The sequence below is a fragment of the Prionailurus viverrinus genome, chromosome D4 (assembly GCF_022837055.1).
Source record: "Prionailurus viverrinus isolate Anna chromosome D4, UM_Priviv_1.0, whole genome shotgun sequence".
Taxonomy (NCBI): domain Eukaryota; kingdom Metazoa; phylum Chordata; class Mammalia; order Carnivora; family Felidae; genus Prionailurus; species Prionailurus viverrinus.
The window spans coordinates 14,939,996-14,957,262 of NC_062573.1; the positions used below are offsets into that span (position 1 = coordinate 14,939,996).

The following is a 17,267-nucleotide window of genomic DNA, read 5'->3' on the forward strand; positions in this document are numbered from 1 at the left end:
CCCATGTTGGGCTCTGAGCTGATGGTGTGGAACCTGCTTGGGATTCCCTCTCTCTCTGCCCCTTCCCTGCTTGCTCTCTCTCTCTCTCTCTCAAAAATAAACTTAAAAAAACAATAGCGTGAATCAATAAAAAATAAAACATAAATTAATGAACTAGAAAAGATATAAATTGGGATAGATTAAAAAGTGAAAATATGTAGGGGTGCCTAGCTGGCTCAGTTGGAAGAGCATTCAACTCTTGATCTCCAGGTTGTGAGTTTGACCTCCATGTTGGGTGTAGAGACTACTTAAATAAATTTTTTAAAAAGCTTATAAAATGAAAATATGAGGTAACTGGGTGGCTCAGTCGGTCAAGCCACTGAGCTCAGGTCATGATCTCATGGTTCATGGGTTCAAGCCCACAAAGGGCTATCTGCTGTCAGCATCAAGCAGACTTTGGATCCTCTGTTCCCCTCTTTCTCTGCCCCTCCCCCACTTGCATGCTCACTCTCTCTCTCCCTCTCAAAAATAAACATATTTTAAAAATTGAAAATATGTAATCTTTGGAGAGACCTACTTTGACAAACTTCTAGTGGTTGTGACAGCAAGAAAGAGAAAGAAGAAGAAATGAAATATACATTTAAATAACATTAGGAATGAGAAAGACAGTAAACTATAGAAAATGAATCAATAATATGAAAGAACATTATATACTTTGTACATATTAACTTGAAAATCTAGGTAACCTGGGCCGCCTGGGTGGCGCAGTCGGTTAAGCATCCGACTTCAGCCAGGTCACGATCTCGCGGTCCGTGAGTTCGAGCCCCGCGTCAGGCTCTGGGCTGATGGCTCAGAGCCTGGAGCCTGTTTCCGATTCTGTGTCTCCCTCTCTCTCTGCCCCTCCCCCGTTCATGCTCTGTCTCTCTCTGTCCCAAAAATAAATAAACGTTGAAAAAAAAATTAAAAAAAAAAAAAAAAAAGAAAATCTAGGTAACCTGAATAATTTTCTAGCAAAATGCAAATTACCAAAGTTAGTTCAATAAGAGGTAAAAGATCTGAAGAGCCCCCAAAATATGGTGAATGATGGTCAGGGATGTACATCACTCCTAAGGAGTTGGCTTTATGGAGTCTATTCAGCTTTTGCATTTAAACAGTTTTGGAGCATAGGAAAAAGAAAGTTTCTTCATTTTTTTCTACTCCAAATCTAGCAGATATATAATAAAAAGTGTATGAATATAAAGGTAAACAGACAATGTTTGTTTTGCACAGTGCCAGGTTAAAGTAAGGGATGTTTAAAGTGTGCATGTTAGAACCGTGCAAAGCGAGAACAAGGCTCCAACACACGGCTCTGATATGCATGAGCAGCAATTAACATGGTACCATGGAAAACAAGGGCTGCCTCTATTATCAAATCAGATTCAGAACTGCAGGAAAGCAATACTACATCGAGACAAGTAGGGATTGTTGCAGAGTGTAAACATGATTCGGTCTTAATAAACATGTTAATATCATTGACTTACTCATAGAGAAAGTAACATGGACTTGCTGAGTACTGAAAAATGACTTGAAAGTATGATATCCATTTGAAATTTTCTTTCTTTTTTTTTTTTTTTAATTTATTTTTTAGAGAGAGAGACAGAGCGTGAGCAGGGGAGGGCCAGAGAGAGGGAGACACAGAATCCGAAGCAGGCTCCAGGCTCTGAGCCGTCAGCACAGAGCCCCACGCAGGGCTCGAACCACGAACCATGAGAACATGACCTGAGCCGAAGTCGGACGCCCAACCGACTGAGCCACCCAGGCGTCCCTCCATTTGAAATTTTTAAGAATTCAAATTAAATTTAGATTGGAAGAAAAAAAATCCAATCCTCTTACTATGATGAAGAGTATTTTACAGACCAGAACTATAAATATTATACCTACCATGGAAATGTTAGAAATTTTTTTTTATAATGTCAGGAATAGGATGAGCTTGCTGAATATAATTACTGTTATATAACACACTGTTCTGGAGGTCCTAGCCAACCAGGCAAGACAAGAAAAAAAATGACACACACACACACACACACACACACACACACACATACACACGTATGTATATGTGCATACTAAAGGAAGACGATAAAAATATAATTGTTTGCTGATAATCTGATTGTTGGTCTAGGAAATTTCCAAGAGATTCAGCTGAAAAGCCATCAGTGGGATAGTTATATGCAAAATATAAACATGCAACAGCTTTCTTACATACCAGTAAAAACCAGTTAAAACAACTATGACTCCCAAACTTAACTGGTTTCAGATTTTTATGTTGTCACTTGCAACTCCCTACTTGCAGGTGTTAACCTCTCTTTGTATTAGTTGGGATTCCTTTGGTTGCAAGAGATAAGCCAAATTTGAACAAGCCTGGGCAGGGATGTCAGCATTAGTGGTCTCCAAGACCATCAGGACTCTTCTCCCATCTCCGCTTCTCTGTGTAGAGTGGCTTTCTTTATATAGCTTACAACATAACCCCCCAGCACTCCCTAAGGTTTGCATCTTACAGCTTCAGGTACTGGCAATGTTCCAACTCTTATTTTCAACAGAAAAAAATCTAAAGAAAGGATTCTGGTTGTCCCACTCCTGATCCAAACATCCAACCAAAAGGTAGGCTGTTGTACTAACAGGATGGCTTCTTCAGTAACAATTGGGACTAGAGGAATGGCTCCTTAATAAGGGATGTTGAGAAAAAAGCCTTTTGCCTGTAGTACTTAAAAACAACACAAGACACGACAAGAAACCAACCAACCTCTGATAGCTTCCTGTTGCCCTTAGACTAAATTTCAAACTGTTCACCTTGTAAGCAAGTCTTTACATAATTTGCTTTCACCCTCTGGTACATTGGTTGCAAAGACAGCCACAACTGCTCCCCTCCCTATTCCCACCCCTCTCTGCAATGCTGCTCCTCCCATCAAGGGGTGGAACCTATTTTTCCCATCCTTGGAATCTGGGCTGGCCATGACTTCTCTTGACTAAAGAACATGGCAAAAGTTAACTGTGTGTGAATTCCAAACTTAGGCCTCAAGAGATGCTGCTTTCATCTGCTTTGGTCTTATAGGTTCCAACAGGTTGTGCTTTCATCAGCTTAGTACATGTTACCAAGTGAGGAAGCCCAGTTAGACCATGTAACATGTGAAGCAGAGACAAGCTGTCTCCCATCTAATACCCTGCACCCACATGTTAGATACTCCAAGTGACCAGTAGAAGAAGTACCCAGCTAAGAACAACCCATAGAATCATGAGCAAATAAAATGTACGTTGCTTTAAGCCACTAACCTTTTGAGTGGTTTGTTATGCAGCTATCATTAACTGGTACGCACACTATTTCTCTAGCCTAATCTGCTGTTTTCTCTGTATATTATTTTCCAGCCTCACTGAACTCTGTGCCATTCACAGGAACCATCAGGTACTCTTACGTCTTTAAGTCTTTGCACTCTACTTCCTATGTCCAGAATGCCTTTTTCTTCTAACCTTCTCTATTTGGAAAATCTCTCTTATTTCAGATCTAGCTCAAATTCTGCTGTCTACATAAAGGCTTTTCCAGCTTCCCTAAGCAAAGTTACTCTCTCACCTAGGATCCCACAACACTTAATTTAATTTTTTATTATGGCCTTCTCCATATTGCAGAGCTTCTTATCTATTTTTATGTCTGCTTCTCAAAATGGACTGAGAGCTCCCTGAAGGCAAGAATGACATCTTATACATGACCAGGTCTTCAACACACAGCAGAACGCCTGCAATACATCAGTGATCCACAATGAACTGATAAACACAGTTAAGTCAATGAATTTACCTCACAGTCAGGACAGCCAAACTGACTTAAGATGCAGAATGTTTTTCTTGATTTACATAGAATACCACAGATTACAAAGTAAAACCACAGCAAAAGCAATTCCTGGAGAAATGTCGAGTCATACAACTTATATTGTATGTACATAAGAAACCATTCATTCTGGCCCACGTTGGCTGCCTCCTTAGTTTTCTCAGACTGAATTTTGGTTGGTGGTTGGTTATTTGTCCAGGTTACCAACGTCTTTAAATTTGTTACAAAGACATCACATGAAACTATTTTTCTTCATTAATGACTCTGTATAGAATCACCATGTCAAAATTCACCATGGATTATAAACTTGGTTTTTTGGATGTCAAAATGACCAAAGAGAAGTAAGAAAGAGCATGGTCATGGGGTCGATGACTCCAGAAAGAACAGAGTAAGAAAAGGCTGACTTGCATGGCAAGTTCCAAAACTACACAGTAATCTTTGACACTTGAAAGAGTTATAAGACAAGCCAATGAAGAGTTACTTTTGGGGAATGTCTCAAATCCCTCTGTGGATAATCTTACCTAGGAGGATGAAAAAAGTGGAGAAATGTTTATGAACTACACGTACTCTTCTAGGAAAATAAAATGAATCCTGAAGTAACCATTGCTGACAACAAAAATTAACTTCATTCTTGCAGTTACCAAATTTTAATTTATTCAGAAAGATAAGTGTGGAACCTCAAGATGCTCTATTTTCCAATGAGTGAGTCTAGGTCACTGAAATAGCAACCTTGAGGGAGATGGGTCAGGGAGGATCAGATCACACCTGTGAAAATAACTTATATGAAAAATACTATGTGAAACTCACACAGGAGGCAACAGAGTGAGACTGGAGGGTACACCCCACTTATTTAGATGATATTTTGAAGTCTGATTTGACTCCTTGCTTTCTCCCTTGAACAAACAACTAAATTTGAGGCTCACCAGCTACCAAATCATGCTCAAGAGCTGTTACCTACCTTGTCTGCTGTCAGCTATAACTATCTTTAAAGACACATCTAGATTAAAAATATCTCGGGGTACCTTGGTGGCTCAATCGACTGAGTGTCTGACTCTTGATTCCAACTCAGGTCATGATCTTGCGATTTGTGGGTTTGATCACCGTGTCGGGCTCTGTGCTGCTTGGGATTCTTTCTGCCTGTCTCTCTGCCCCCTCTCCCATGCATGTGCGTGCACTCTCCCTCTCTTAAAATAAGCAAATTTGCTTAAAATAAGCATATATATACATATATATATACACACACATTGAGACCAAGAAGGTGAGACTAAAGAATATGGATTTTTGGATGCCACAATTCCTTCTTTTTATTAAATATTGGCTAATCCTTTAAGATACTGGCCTCTTTCTTAAGTTATTAAAAATGTTTATTTTGGGGCGCCTGGGTGGCGCAGTCGGTTAAGCGTCCGACTTCAGCCAGGTCACAATCTCGCGGTCCGTGAGTTCGAGCCCCGCGTCGGGCTCTGGGCTGATGGCTCAGAGCCTGGAGCCTGTTTCCGATTCCGTGTCTCCCTCTCTCTCTGCCCTTCCCCCGTTCATGCTCTGTCTCTCTCTGTCCCAAAAATAAATAAACGTTGAAAAAAAATGTTTATTTTGAGTGGCCCATGTGAATAGATTACAGAGGACTGAAATACATCTTCTTTCTCACCCATTATTCCTCTAGCTAACACAGGGGAAACTAAGAAATACCAGTGCAGGGGTGATAAGGCACACTCTATCAGACAGATGGGACATTTTCTTCACCTGGGTTGCAAAACTTATCTAATCCTTAGAGAGTGTGGAGAAATTAGGTTCTTTTCAGGGATTCCTGCATGGGAATGTAAAGGTTCCCAGTAAGAGACAACTGTCTCATAGTGACTTCACAAAGTTTAGAAGACAAGACCCTCGAGCCTAGAAAAGTTTAGTAGGGATGAAGAAATTGTGATGGGGTATGTGAGAACAGTGAATTTTAAAATTATTAATAAAGGTGAAGTGGTTATATTTTACTGATTTTTTATTATGGTAAAATACATACAACATTTACCATCTTAACCATATATAATTATACAATGCAGTGGCATTAAGTACATTTGTAACATTGCACAACCACTACCACTATTCATTTCCAGAACTTCTTCATCATTCCAAACTGTACTCATTCGACAATAACTCCACACTTCCTCCTCCCCCAGCCCCGGGTAACCTCTATCATACCTTCTATCTTTATGACCTTGCTTCTTCTAGATATCTTACATAAATGGAATAATACACACTTGTCCTTTTGTTTCTGACTTTTTTCAGTTAGTATAACATTTTCTAGGTTCATTCACGCTATAAGCATCTGTCAGTACTTCACTTCTCTTTATTGCCAAATAATATTCCATCGTATGGATATGCCACATTTTATCTATTCATCTGCTCATGCCATTTGGGTTACTCCTATGTTTTGGCTATTGTGAATAAGGCTACAAAAAATACACTTGAACTCAGATTTTTCACAGATATATATGTTTTTAATTTTCTGGGTATATGCATAGGAGTGGAATTGCTGGGTGAAAGAGTAACTCTATGTTCAAAAACTTGTGGGGAAATGCCAGATTGTTTCCAAAGCAGCTATACCATTTTATATTCCCACCAGAAGTGTAAGAGGCTTCCAATTTCTCTACATCTGCACCAACACTTGTTATTATCTTTTTACAAAATGTTATTATTATAGTCTTTCTATTGGATGTGAAATGGAATCTCATGTGGTTTTGATTTGCATTTCCTTGATGTCTAATGAAGTTGAGTGTTTTTTCATGTGCTCATTGGCCATTTGTTTATCTTCTTTTTTTTTTTTTTTTTTGCTTACCCTCTTTATGATAACTGTTTAATGTCTTGTCTAATTCTAAAATCTGTTAGATCTGGGTTGGTTTTGATTGATTCATTCTTTTAAGGGATATGTTCTTGCTTCTTTGCATGTCCAATAATTTTTGACAGACATTGTGAATTTTATTTCTTTGGTTCTGTATATATTTATGTTCCTATACATATTCTTAAGCTTTGTTCTGGGACACAGTTAAGTTACTTGAAAATCATTCAATCCTTCTATGTCTTGCCTTTTTTTTTTTTTACTTAAAAAATTGTGATATAAATGACACATAACACTATATTAGTTTCAGATGTACAACACAATGATTCAATATTTGTATATACTGAAAAATGATTACCATAGTCTAGCTAACATCCATCATCACATACAGTTAAATTTTTTGTATTGTTAATGGGAACTTTTAAGATCTACTCTCTTAGCAACTTTCAAATATACAATACAGTATTGTCAACTATTGTCACCAAACTGTACATCATATTCCCACGACTTATTTATTTTATAACTGGAAGTTTAAACCTTTTGACCACCTTCCCCATTTTACTCTCCTTCCCAATGCCCCTCCCCACCACCTCCAGCAAACACAATCTTTTCTATTTGTCTATGAGTTTGGGTGTTTTGTTGTTGTTGTTGTTGTTATTTTGTTTTGCTTTTAGATTCCACATATAAGTGAGATCTTAAGGCATTTGTCTTTCTCTGACTTACTTCACCTAGCATAATGCCCTCTTAGGTCCATTCATGTTGTTGCAAATGACAGGATTTCCTTCTTTTTTATAGCTGAGTAATATCCCATTGTGTATATATGCACCACATTTTTTTTTATCCATTCATCCACTGATGGACACTTAGGTTGCTTCCATGTCTCGGCTATTGTAAATAATGGTGCAATGAACATGAGGGTGCCTAAATCTTTTTGTTTTTGTTTCCTTCAGATACCCGGAAGTGGAATTGATGGATCATACAGTAATTCCATTTTTAATGTTTTGAGGAACCTCTATTCTGTTTCCCATAGTGGCTACACTAATTTACATTCCAACAATAAAGCACAAGGGTTCCCTTTCCACATTCTCACTAACACCTGTTATTTCCTGTCTTTTTGATATTAGCCATTCTGACAGGTATGAGGTGGTATCTCATTGTGGTTTTGATTTGCATTTCCCTGATGATTAGTGATGCTAGCACCTTTTCATGCACCTGGGTCTAGCTTTTAAGATTTGTTGGGTGGGATTAGAACAGAGCTTCGTCTAGAGCTAACTATTCTCTACATCTGATACAAGACCTTTCTCATTTGTTACCTTTCTCTAAAGGATTTGTTGCTATCTGTTCTGTTGAAAACACTTTGTTGCACATATTGTGCTCAGTGTTCTGGTTGTTATAGCAGAAGGGTAATTTTGGGCCCTTTTCCTCTTATGGCCACAAGCGGAAATTTTTCGTTATTTTCAAATCTGCTGGATTATTTTGATTAGCATGTTGTTGCTTGCTCATTTTTATAATTCTTATCATTCATTTCTGTAAATATTTCATATATATTAGTCTATAATCTACTGCCTAAAGTCCTTGGTGTCTAAATCTATTGCTTGCTGTGTCTATGCAACCTCATTCATAGTGATCTATTTCCTTGAGTGGCTGGTGTTTTTTTTTTTTTTTTAACTGCTTATTTTTGACAGAGGGAGTGTGAGACAGGGAGTGGCAAAAAGAGAGGGAGACAGAGAATCTAAAGCAGGCTCTCTGCTGTCAGCACAGAGCCCACTGTGGAGCTCGAACCCATGAACCGTGAGATCATGCCCTGAGAAGAAGTTGGTTGCTTAACTGACTGAGCCACCCAGGCACCCCTCCTCCCCCTAACCTTTATTAATGAACACATATTTAGCTGACTTTAATCTGCAAAAAAACTAAACCCCTACCTTTTGGGTGTTTCACTTCAAAGATTATTAGCATATGACTCTGTGAGGAGACAAATGTAGGGCCTAGAACCTCTTAAGGCTCCTTTCAGTGTCCTCTCCTAAATCCAGGATTCTTCAGTGATGTATCTGTCTCTTCCCTTCCTTAATGATGCTATACATCTAAACCTTCAGGAGAATCCTGCCTTTCATATGTGCTACTGCTCACTGCTCCAGTTCCAGCTGTCTTGTGTGTGTGTGTGTGTGTGTGTGTGTGTTCAAGTGTGTGCACGTGCACATGCACACTGTGGATGTTTCCTCTCCTTTTTGCAAGTAGAGAAGAAAGGCCCCTCACAGTATCTATAGCACCATGCTGTCAGGAGTAGAAACCTGGAGGGGTGCCTGGGTGGCTCAGGCAGTTAATCGACCGACTATTCATCTCAGCTCAGGTCATGATCTCATGGTTTGTGAGATGGAGCCTCATGCTGGGCTCTGCACTGACAACATAGAGCCCGCTTGGGATTCTCTCTGCCCCTCCCCTGTGCACACACAATCTTGCTCTCTTTCTCTCTCTCAAAATAAATAAATAAACATTAAAAAATAAAGAAGTAGAAACCTGGATTTCTTATTTCATCTATTGTTGGTGCCCTAAACACAATACCTGAACTTGGAGATGTCACCGGCCTTGGGCTTCAGTTATGACCCCTGTGTGCAAGACCTTTAAATCTATACTTCCAGCTTTAACATCTCTCCCATGTTTGTTTGTGTGCGTGCGTGTGTGTGTGTGTGTATGTGTGTGTGTATTTTTTTTAATTTAATTTTTTAAGTAAGCTCTAGGCCCAATGTGGAGATTGAACTCATGACCCTGAGGTCAAGAGTCATATACTCTACTGACTGAGCCAGCCAGGTGCCTCCTTTTCTCCCATGTTTTAATTCCCACATTCCCAACTGTTTATTGGACATGTCCATCTGGATAGCTGTCTGATTTAGACTCAGTATATCCAAATCAAAACACGCCTTTCTGTTCTGTCTCTGTATGCCCAAAAATGTTTCCTTCACATTCACAAATCTCAAACATTTCAAGTTGGAAGAGTAAATTTTAAGAGCTCATTTTGCAACTAGGGAAATTGAGGACCAAGGATACTAAATAAATTTTTCCTTATCACTTCCAATTAATTTTTCCCAAATATCTCTTTCATTATGTTATTTCCTGTTAAGGAAACTTCAGTGATTTCCCTTTAGCCTAACCCTTTAGATCTTACAGTCACAGCATTTCCCTCTTGTGACAGTCTCTTCCCAGTTGCCACTGCAATAATCCTTCAGATAAACTCACTCCTTACAAACAAAAACAAAACAAAACTTCAAGGGCATCCCAATATTCATAAGGTTTTAGTTTGGCATTTAAAGGTTTATCAAAATCTTGTTTTAGAGTCCACTATCCCCATACGTGAAGTCTATCTTCCAAATCTTTTTCTTTCCTTCTCATGTCACTCAGCCTAGAAGACTCTTCTTCATCTAATTCTAGTGAAATTCCAACTCTCCTTCAAAACACAGCTTTAACTATCAATTCCTTCACTAGTCTCATCAGACTGAAATTAATTTATCCGCCTGAATTTTTTTTTTGCATTTCTGACCTGTAAATTCACAGAACACTTACTAAATTCTGCTTTGTACTGTGCCTTTTTTTCTTTCGATTTCATGTCCTTCCCAAGTTTCCTTAAGCAAAAAGCATGTGTTTGGTGTTCCCCACAATGCTTAACACAATGCCTGGCACTAAGAAGCTGTGAAGCTGGCTGAAAGAAGAAGTACACTCAAGAGTTTCTTACCTTGGTGATGTCTGTGTGATCTTTGAGCCCGTTGGTCATGCACCAATATCGCCACACATTCAGGGCATACCGCGTGGCTTTGGTAGTATTTGGGCTCACAGCACTGGTACACAGATCATTCAAGTCATCATTAATATTAAATACAGGAAATTTGTTGAGCTTAGTAGAATAGGCTAGAAACAAAAACAACAAAAGGCATTAAAATAATTTGCCATTCCTTTCTTTAGAGAATTACATCTTGGGATCACGTTCAATAACACAAATCTAAGAGGTAACACTTTAAAAATGAAATTTCTATGAAGTAGACATGTATTAGAATAAATAAAGTAGGGAACAATATTTCTAGCATAGAATTAAGGCAGTAAACTTGCCTTTGGCCCTAGTATTTTTGCCATATATATCAACTGATACACCAATGCAGGCATTCCAGTAACAGAAAGAAAAAAAATGAATGCAGAAAAACAAAGAATGTTCTAGCTAAAACTTTCACTGGAAAGAAAAAAAGGCATTCATATGAACAACAAAAAAATAGAAGGAAGTAAGGGAAGGCAAGTTACACATCCTTTCTCTTGACCCTCAGTGCATGTAGAGCCGTTATTTCTCTGTAATATAGTGTCTTATGTACCATCCTGGACAACCTTGAATTAAGTGGTGTTGGCATAGTTCTTTAATTTTTTTCACAAATGAACAAAGAGATATTTAAAAAAATTTTTTTAACGTTTTATTTTTATTTATTTTTGAGACAGAGAGAGACAGAGCATGAATGGTGGAAGGGCAAGGAAAGAGGGAGACACAGAATCGGAAGCAGGCTGCAGGCTCTGAGCCATCAGCCCAGAGCCCGACGCGGGGCTCGAACTCACGGACCGCGAGATTGTGACCCGGGTGAAGTCGGACGCTTAACTGACTGAGCCACCCAGGCGCCCCTCAAAGAGATATTTAAATCCTGACTCCACAATCCATCAGCTACCTTAGAATCAGAAAAGAAGGTAAAGTGAGAATAACTTTAGGGGAAAGAAGAGAGAACTGCCAGAGGGCCTCACAGCATCTCAGAGGAGAAGGAACAGATTTTAAATTGCAATTGTCAAACTATGTCAGAGAAAACTGGTCTTCCTCAAGGTGTCCACTTTAATTGTTGGCTACCAAAGAGATAATCAAGTCCATAACCATTAGACCTTTCTTTATACTCTGTGATCTACTAAAACCAAGCTTAAATTGTTTAAACTGTTGTCTTTGAATAGAAAAAAAAAATCAAGGTAGACCACCTTAAAATGAAAGCAATGCCAACCTGTAGTTTATCTAATGGTTCTGATCCTCTTTGGAATGTTTCTATGTTCAAACAAGGTGCTAAGAGGCTGAGAAACAGCAAAATGGAAAGTTAGTGCAATTACCAAGGTGATCTGCAGATTGGTTCCATTTTGCCTAACTCACCTCACCTTTCACTGCTCCCACTGAGGAACTCCCAACCACCAGCTCCTGCTATCCCCAGCATCCACTTGGGCCCAGGACACCACACCAACCTTCCCTACCCGAAGCCGAGAAATCTCCCCATGGTCTTCGTGCCAAATAGTGTCTTTTCTCTCATTTCTAATTCCAAGCTCACTTCTACATAACCTTCTTCACATGAACCCAACTCCTTATTCTCTCCAGTATGTGTCTCACATTTGCTTTATTATTCCTTAGAACTGTGATGTAATTGTGTCCAGAAGATCTCCAGTTGGTTTGTATTGCTCCTTAAGACTGTGTTCTTCACACTTTGAGTTTGCTGTTGAACTGCTGAACACATAATCTACTTTAATAGATGCTTTTAGCAAGAGAGGAAGAAACAGTGCTAGAAATGTTATCCAAAGTGACTGAATCATGTAAGCATATTCTTCTCACCACCCTCATAAACTGAGATCATTCATATTGTTTCTGGGCCTTGCTTGGTATTAACGAAAGGATTCTAGCACAAAATTTATTATTATTACATCTAGTATTAATTGAATGCTTACTATACGCCAAGAGTTATATAAATGATCTGTAATCACTAAGCAATTGTGTTGTTATACTTATTTTACAGATAAGGAAACTAAGTCACCTCATACATTTAGTAACTTCATACATCACTCATCCAATATTTACCAAGGTGCCCTCTCTGTGCCAGACCCTGGGCTGTCCCAAGTCATGGAGTCAGCAAGTGCCAGAGCTAGGGTATGGACCTGGATCCCACTGACTCTGTGCTCTGGCTGCCACAGCAAAGGCAGCATGTACTACACAGATAAAGTTCTCAGTACAGAATACAATTTAGATATTAGCCACTTATGAAAAGTATATCCTGGCCCCCAACATATACTCGTATTAGCCTTCAGTGAGGAGAACTAAGTCCGATTTATTTGCACAACCACTACAGTTTCACTATGTTTATTATTATTTTTTTAGTGTTTATTTATTTTTGAGAGACAGAGAGATACAGAGCGTGAGCAGGGGAGGGGCAGAGAGGGAGAGGAAGACACAGAGTCAGAAGCAGGTTCCAGACTCTGAGCTGACAGCCGAGAGCCTGATGCAGGGCTCGAACCCATGAACCGCAAGATCATGACCTGAGCCAAAGTTGGATGCTTAACTGACTGAGCCACCCTGGTGCCCCTATTTATTTATTTATTGTTAGTAACCAGAACACAGGATGTATTTGCAACACAGCCCAGTCCCCATCATTTCAGTACAGTACAGGAGCAGAAAAAAGTCACACTGCAAGATAGGAGGTTTAATTATTACATGAAACAATTACATGGCTTTAAATAATTTCATTTTTATCATAGGATAGAGACTGTATACTGAAAATGGAAAACAAAATCCTAGTACATACAGAAACAGTAAAGAATGCTTGTATGCTTACATAAAGGGAAATAAATTGTGTGAAAAAGATTAAATGACATATATGTTTCTTTCATAAGTGTATTTAAGGATTAAATTAAACTTACATAATAAGCTGCTCTTTGAAAATTCTGAGTAGAAGTGGCAGAGCTATGGCGTCGAGGGCATTTTTAGGAGACCGTATGATGGAGAAACAAACAAAAGTAAGAACTTATAACTGAATATGGAACAAAGAGGGGACCACTAAAGAAGGATTGAATTCTCCTTCCATTGGAGAATAGGCAAACTCTGAGCTCAAAGCTAGGAAGAGCTGGCCATTGGAGGGGGAGTGGGCCATGGGGTCAGGTACTCACTCTAAGGACGGCCAGATCTGAACAACCGCCCTGGCTCTCTACGTGTGGCTACCACATACATCATGTACAGCATAGGTGTTGGCAAGCACAGTGTGTAATGTGAGGGAAATCACTGTGGAAGACTATCCTCAGAGTCAGAGACAGAAGGGGCCTTGCCTCGGGAAACCTGAGGCAGCCCCACTGGACACAGGGAAGGAAAAACAAAAAGCAATTGCAAAAAAGCAAAAAATCCCTGAATGCATGCATGCCCCGTCTTAGGTAGCACCTTCCCTGTGTCTACATTTGCAAGTTCCTGGCTTCCCAGCTTGCTTTCAGCTTATACACCCTGAAGGGATGCCTATTCATGGGACTTCTTTGTCCATTCATTATAGCTGGGTGAAGTCCACTTGCAAAACCCTGTGTTCAACTATTAGCCGCAAAAGTGAGCTCTATCCAGATATATCAAACAGGAACACTTAACAATGTCTAAGGAAATCCCTGTGAGCTGGCAGCAATGATACATCTAGACTTTCATTTTAAAATGTGAGCACACAAGCATTACTTGGCAACTGGGGAAAACCAGTAGCATGAAAGTTACCAAGTTTCACAAGCAGATCAACGGGATCCACATTCCCACTCTCCCGCAGTGTTAATTCAGAAAACCAAAGAAAAAGTTTAAAAGATCACAAATGTATCATTACATAAGCCTGAGAGCATAATGCATCCTTAAAACAATGACAGCTTTCATTGGAAAAGAAAAAATAGGAGAACAAGAAAGACCGTAGAAATTGAAAATGATTGACAAAGTAATATTTTAAAAATATTTGATAGAAGAACTGTGTATTTGAATGAACACTGCTAAAAGACAAATTAGTGATATGGAAGGAATTTCCCCTGAGGGCAAGCAAAATCATAACAGTTTTTAAATTATGAGGGTGGGTTAAGAGGGGTGGGAGACTGATATAGGAGATTCAAAATCCATCTGATAAGAGTTCAAAAGAAAAAATTGAGAAGATAGAATACAATAAATAGTCAAAGAAATAATATATGAAAAGTTCCATTAATCAAAGAGATTTTAATCTTTAGGATGTTAAAGCTCATGAACTGTCAAACAGACATACTGAAGAAGACACATATATAAACATATCTTAGTGAAATTTCCAAGGTCTATGAACAAAAAAGAAAATTCTGTGATCCTTCTAGTAAGAGGGGTAGCGGGGAGCCATTAACAGTAACATGAATCAGATTTCTCATCTGTGACACCCCATGTTACAATATAATGACTCTGTCTTCTCAGAGTTGTAAGAGGAAAAGGCTAAGAAATGAATAATTCTATTACCTACCTAAGGTATCATTCAAGTGCTAGGGCAAAATAAAGACATTTTCAATCGTGAAAGACAAAGCATCAAGAACAAGTTAACAGAAGAAAAGAAAACTCAAAAATGATGGCAGGAGGACTTCCGCTTAGGGCTATCATGAAGCAGCTGGTATTACACTATCTTTCCTGCTGAAAATAAAGCTAGATACAATGCCCTGGAAAACAACCACAGTAACTGGAACTCAAGGAGCAAACATCCTGGTGAGAAGGGAAATGCACAGAGGGGAGTCCTGCATTGATTGCCATGTTTTCCTCTTCAGTCATCTGAAGGGTTGCAGTGCAGGTCATAGAACCCAAACAAACAAGCAGCCTGCAGTCTACAGCAATCCTAGGGAAACAAGTACACAAATATTCAAGTACAGGGCTAACAAGCAGCCAGTACTTGAGAGTCGGAGAACCTGGAGGAAGGGAACCATGCAAAAGGAAGCCAACATTCTGCATGCAATTTTCCTTCTAGGAATTACTGATTCCTAAGCTAAACACACAGGGGTAAGATGCAAAAAAACCAAGTAGAAAGGAGAAATCACTAAGAGGAAACCTCATGGCACTGAGGGTCAAGAATAGTAATCCAGGGCCTTCCAAGGCATAAAAAACTTGGTAACAATACAGACTTTCATTTGAGACCCAGGAAGGGCTTAACTGTAAGAATAAGAGAAACGAAATACAGATGGTCCCTGACTTACTATGGTTCGACTTTATAATGATGCAAAAGTAATAGGCATTCAGTAGAAACTGTACTTCAGAATTTGAATTTTGATCTTTTCCTGGGCTAAGCAATATGTGGTAAGATGCTCTCTCACAATGCAGGGCAAGGGTGGCCAGCTGCAGCTCCACATGTCAGCCACATGATAAGGGTAAACAACCGATACTCTCATAACCATTCTGTACCCATACGACCATTCTGTCTTTCACTTTCAGTACAGTATTCAGTAAATTACATGAGATATTCAACACTTTACTATAAAACAGGCTTTGTGTTAGATGATTTTGCCCAACTGTAGGCTAATGTCAGTGTTCTGAGCACATGGAGGGTTAGGCTAGGCAGAGATGTTCACTAGGTTAGGCGTATTAAATGCATTTTCTACCGAAAACATTTTTAACTTATGATGGGTTTATCAAGATATAACCTCACTGTAAGTCAAGGAAGACCTGTAGAACAGTCTCACCTGGGTTGAGGTGATCTGCCTACCTTATTTGCTAGCTAGCAGAAATTTAAATCCTCTCTGGAGGAAGGATAACATCTTCAGCAAGCTTTCATACAAAATGACCATCATTCATAACAAGTTAACAGACATAGTATAAAATAAGGCCAAATGAATGAAAAACAAGAGAAAAATCAGACATGATTATCCAGATTACTGGAGTTGTCAGACACGGACTTTCAAGCAAGTTTAATATGTTCAAGAAAATAAGAAAAAGGTAGAGAATTTTACTAGAGCATTAAAATCTATTAGCAAAATGGAACTTACAAAATCCTCTTCCGTCTTTCTCTTTGTCCTCTTTCCTTCATCTGTTTCCCTTTTCTTCCTGAACTACTCAGTTTCAAAACTGTTGGTGGGGCAGAGCAAAGTAGACACCTGTACTGGAGTATGTGTATGTTGAAGGGACTGTGGTGGCTTACAGTGAGGCATGAAGCCTGAAAGGGTAAAGAGGACACCTGCATAGAAGTGCCCAATGAGGGGTGTAGGAAGCTGGGGCAAGAAATATGTTTCAGTGGGGAGACAATAGATCCTGAACTCAGAGGAAAAAAAAACATCTCATGCAGTGGTATCCAGGTATGTGGTGTGACTGTCTGAGCAGACTAAGGACACCCACACAGCAGCGGGAGATATGGGGAAAAGCCCTATGTGAAAAGTTAGAGTCTTGCTGGAGTGAGTAGGGCTTCCCTGCATGGGAGTGGCCTGGTGCCAGTTATCACAGCCCAAGAAGTGTGATGAGAGCTTTCCATGCAGGAGGGCTTACCAGCATAGGATGTCAGGATTTGAGTGCAGTGAGAAAGGGATCTGTGGTTGGGAGGATGGCCCAGTGCAGGGTGTTATAAGTTGAGGAGATAAAAGACAAGGAGAAAATCTTAAAAGAAACTGGAGGAAAAGTACAAATTACCTTCAATGGAGCAACAACAGATTGATTGGTTTTTCAACTGGTATGATGGAAGCCAGGAGACAGATGATCATCTTTAACATGCTGAAAGAAAACTGCTACAAGTGTAGAATTCATACTAAGCAAAGCATCCTTCAAAAATAAAGGTGAACTACAGAGGAAGTCATACAAAATAATGAATGTCTTCGTTATCAGCAGTCAAGCATTAAGTGATAATAAAG

The 17,267-nt window shown here is 39.3% G+C and overlaps 1 protein-coding gene across 4 annotated transcripts in view; it reads right to left on the reverse strand.

Annotated features, from left to right (window-relative positions):
• The window catches only part of KIAA1958 (KIAA1958 ortholog), a 162,214-nt gene that overhangs the window by 11,314 nt on the left and 133,633 nt on the right, over nucleotides 1-17,267 (reverse strand). For all 4 annotated transcript variants that reach the window (XR_007146192.1, XR_007146191.1, XM_047829455.1 and 1 more), the window contains one exon: nucleotides 10,387-10,559. Coding sequence is in view for 2 of the 4 variants with exons in the window: in XM_047829455.1 (XP_047685411.1) it covers nucleotides 10,387-10,559 (173 nt within the window). In the remaining 2 variants the exon portion in view is untranslated. The remainder of the gene's footprint in view (nucleotides 1-10,386; nucleotides 10,560-17,267) is intronic.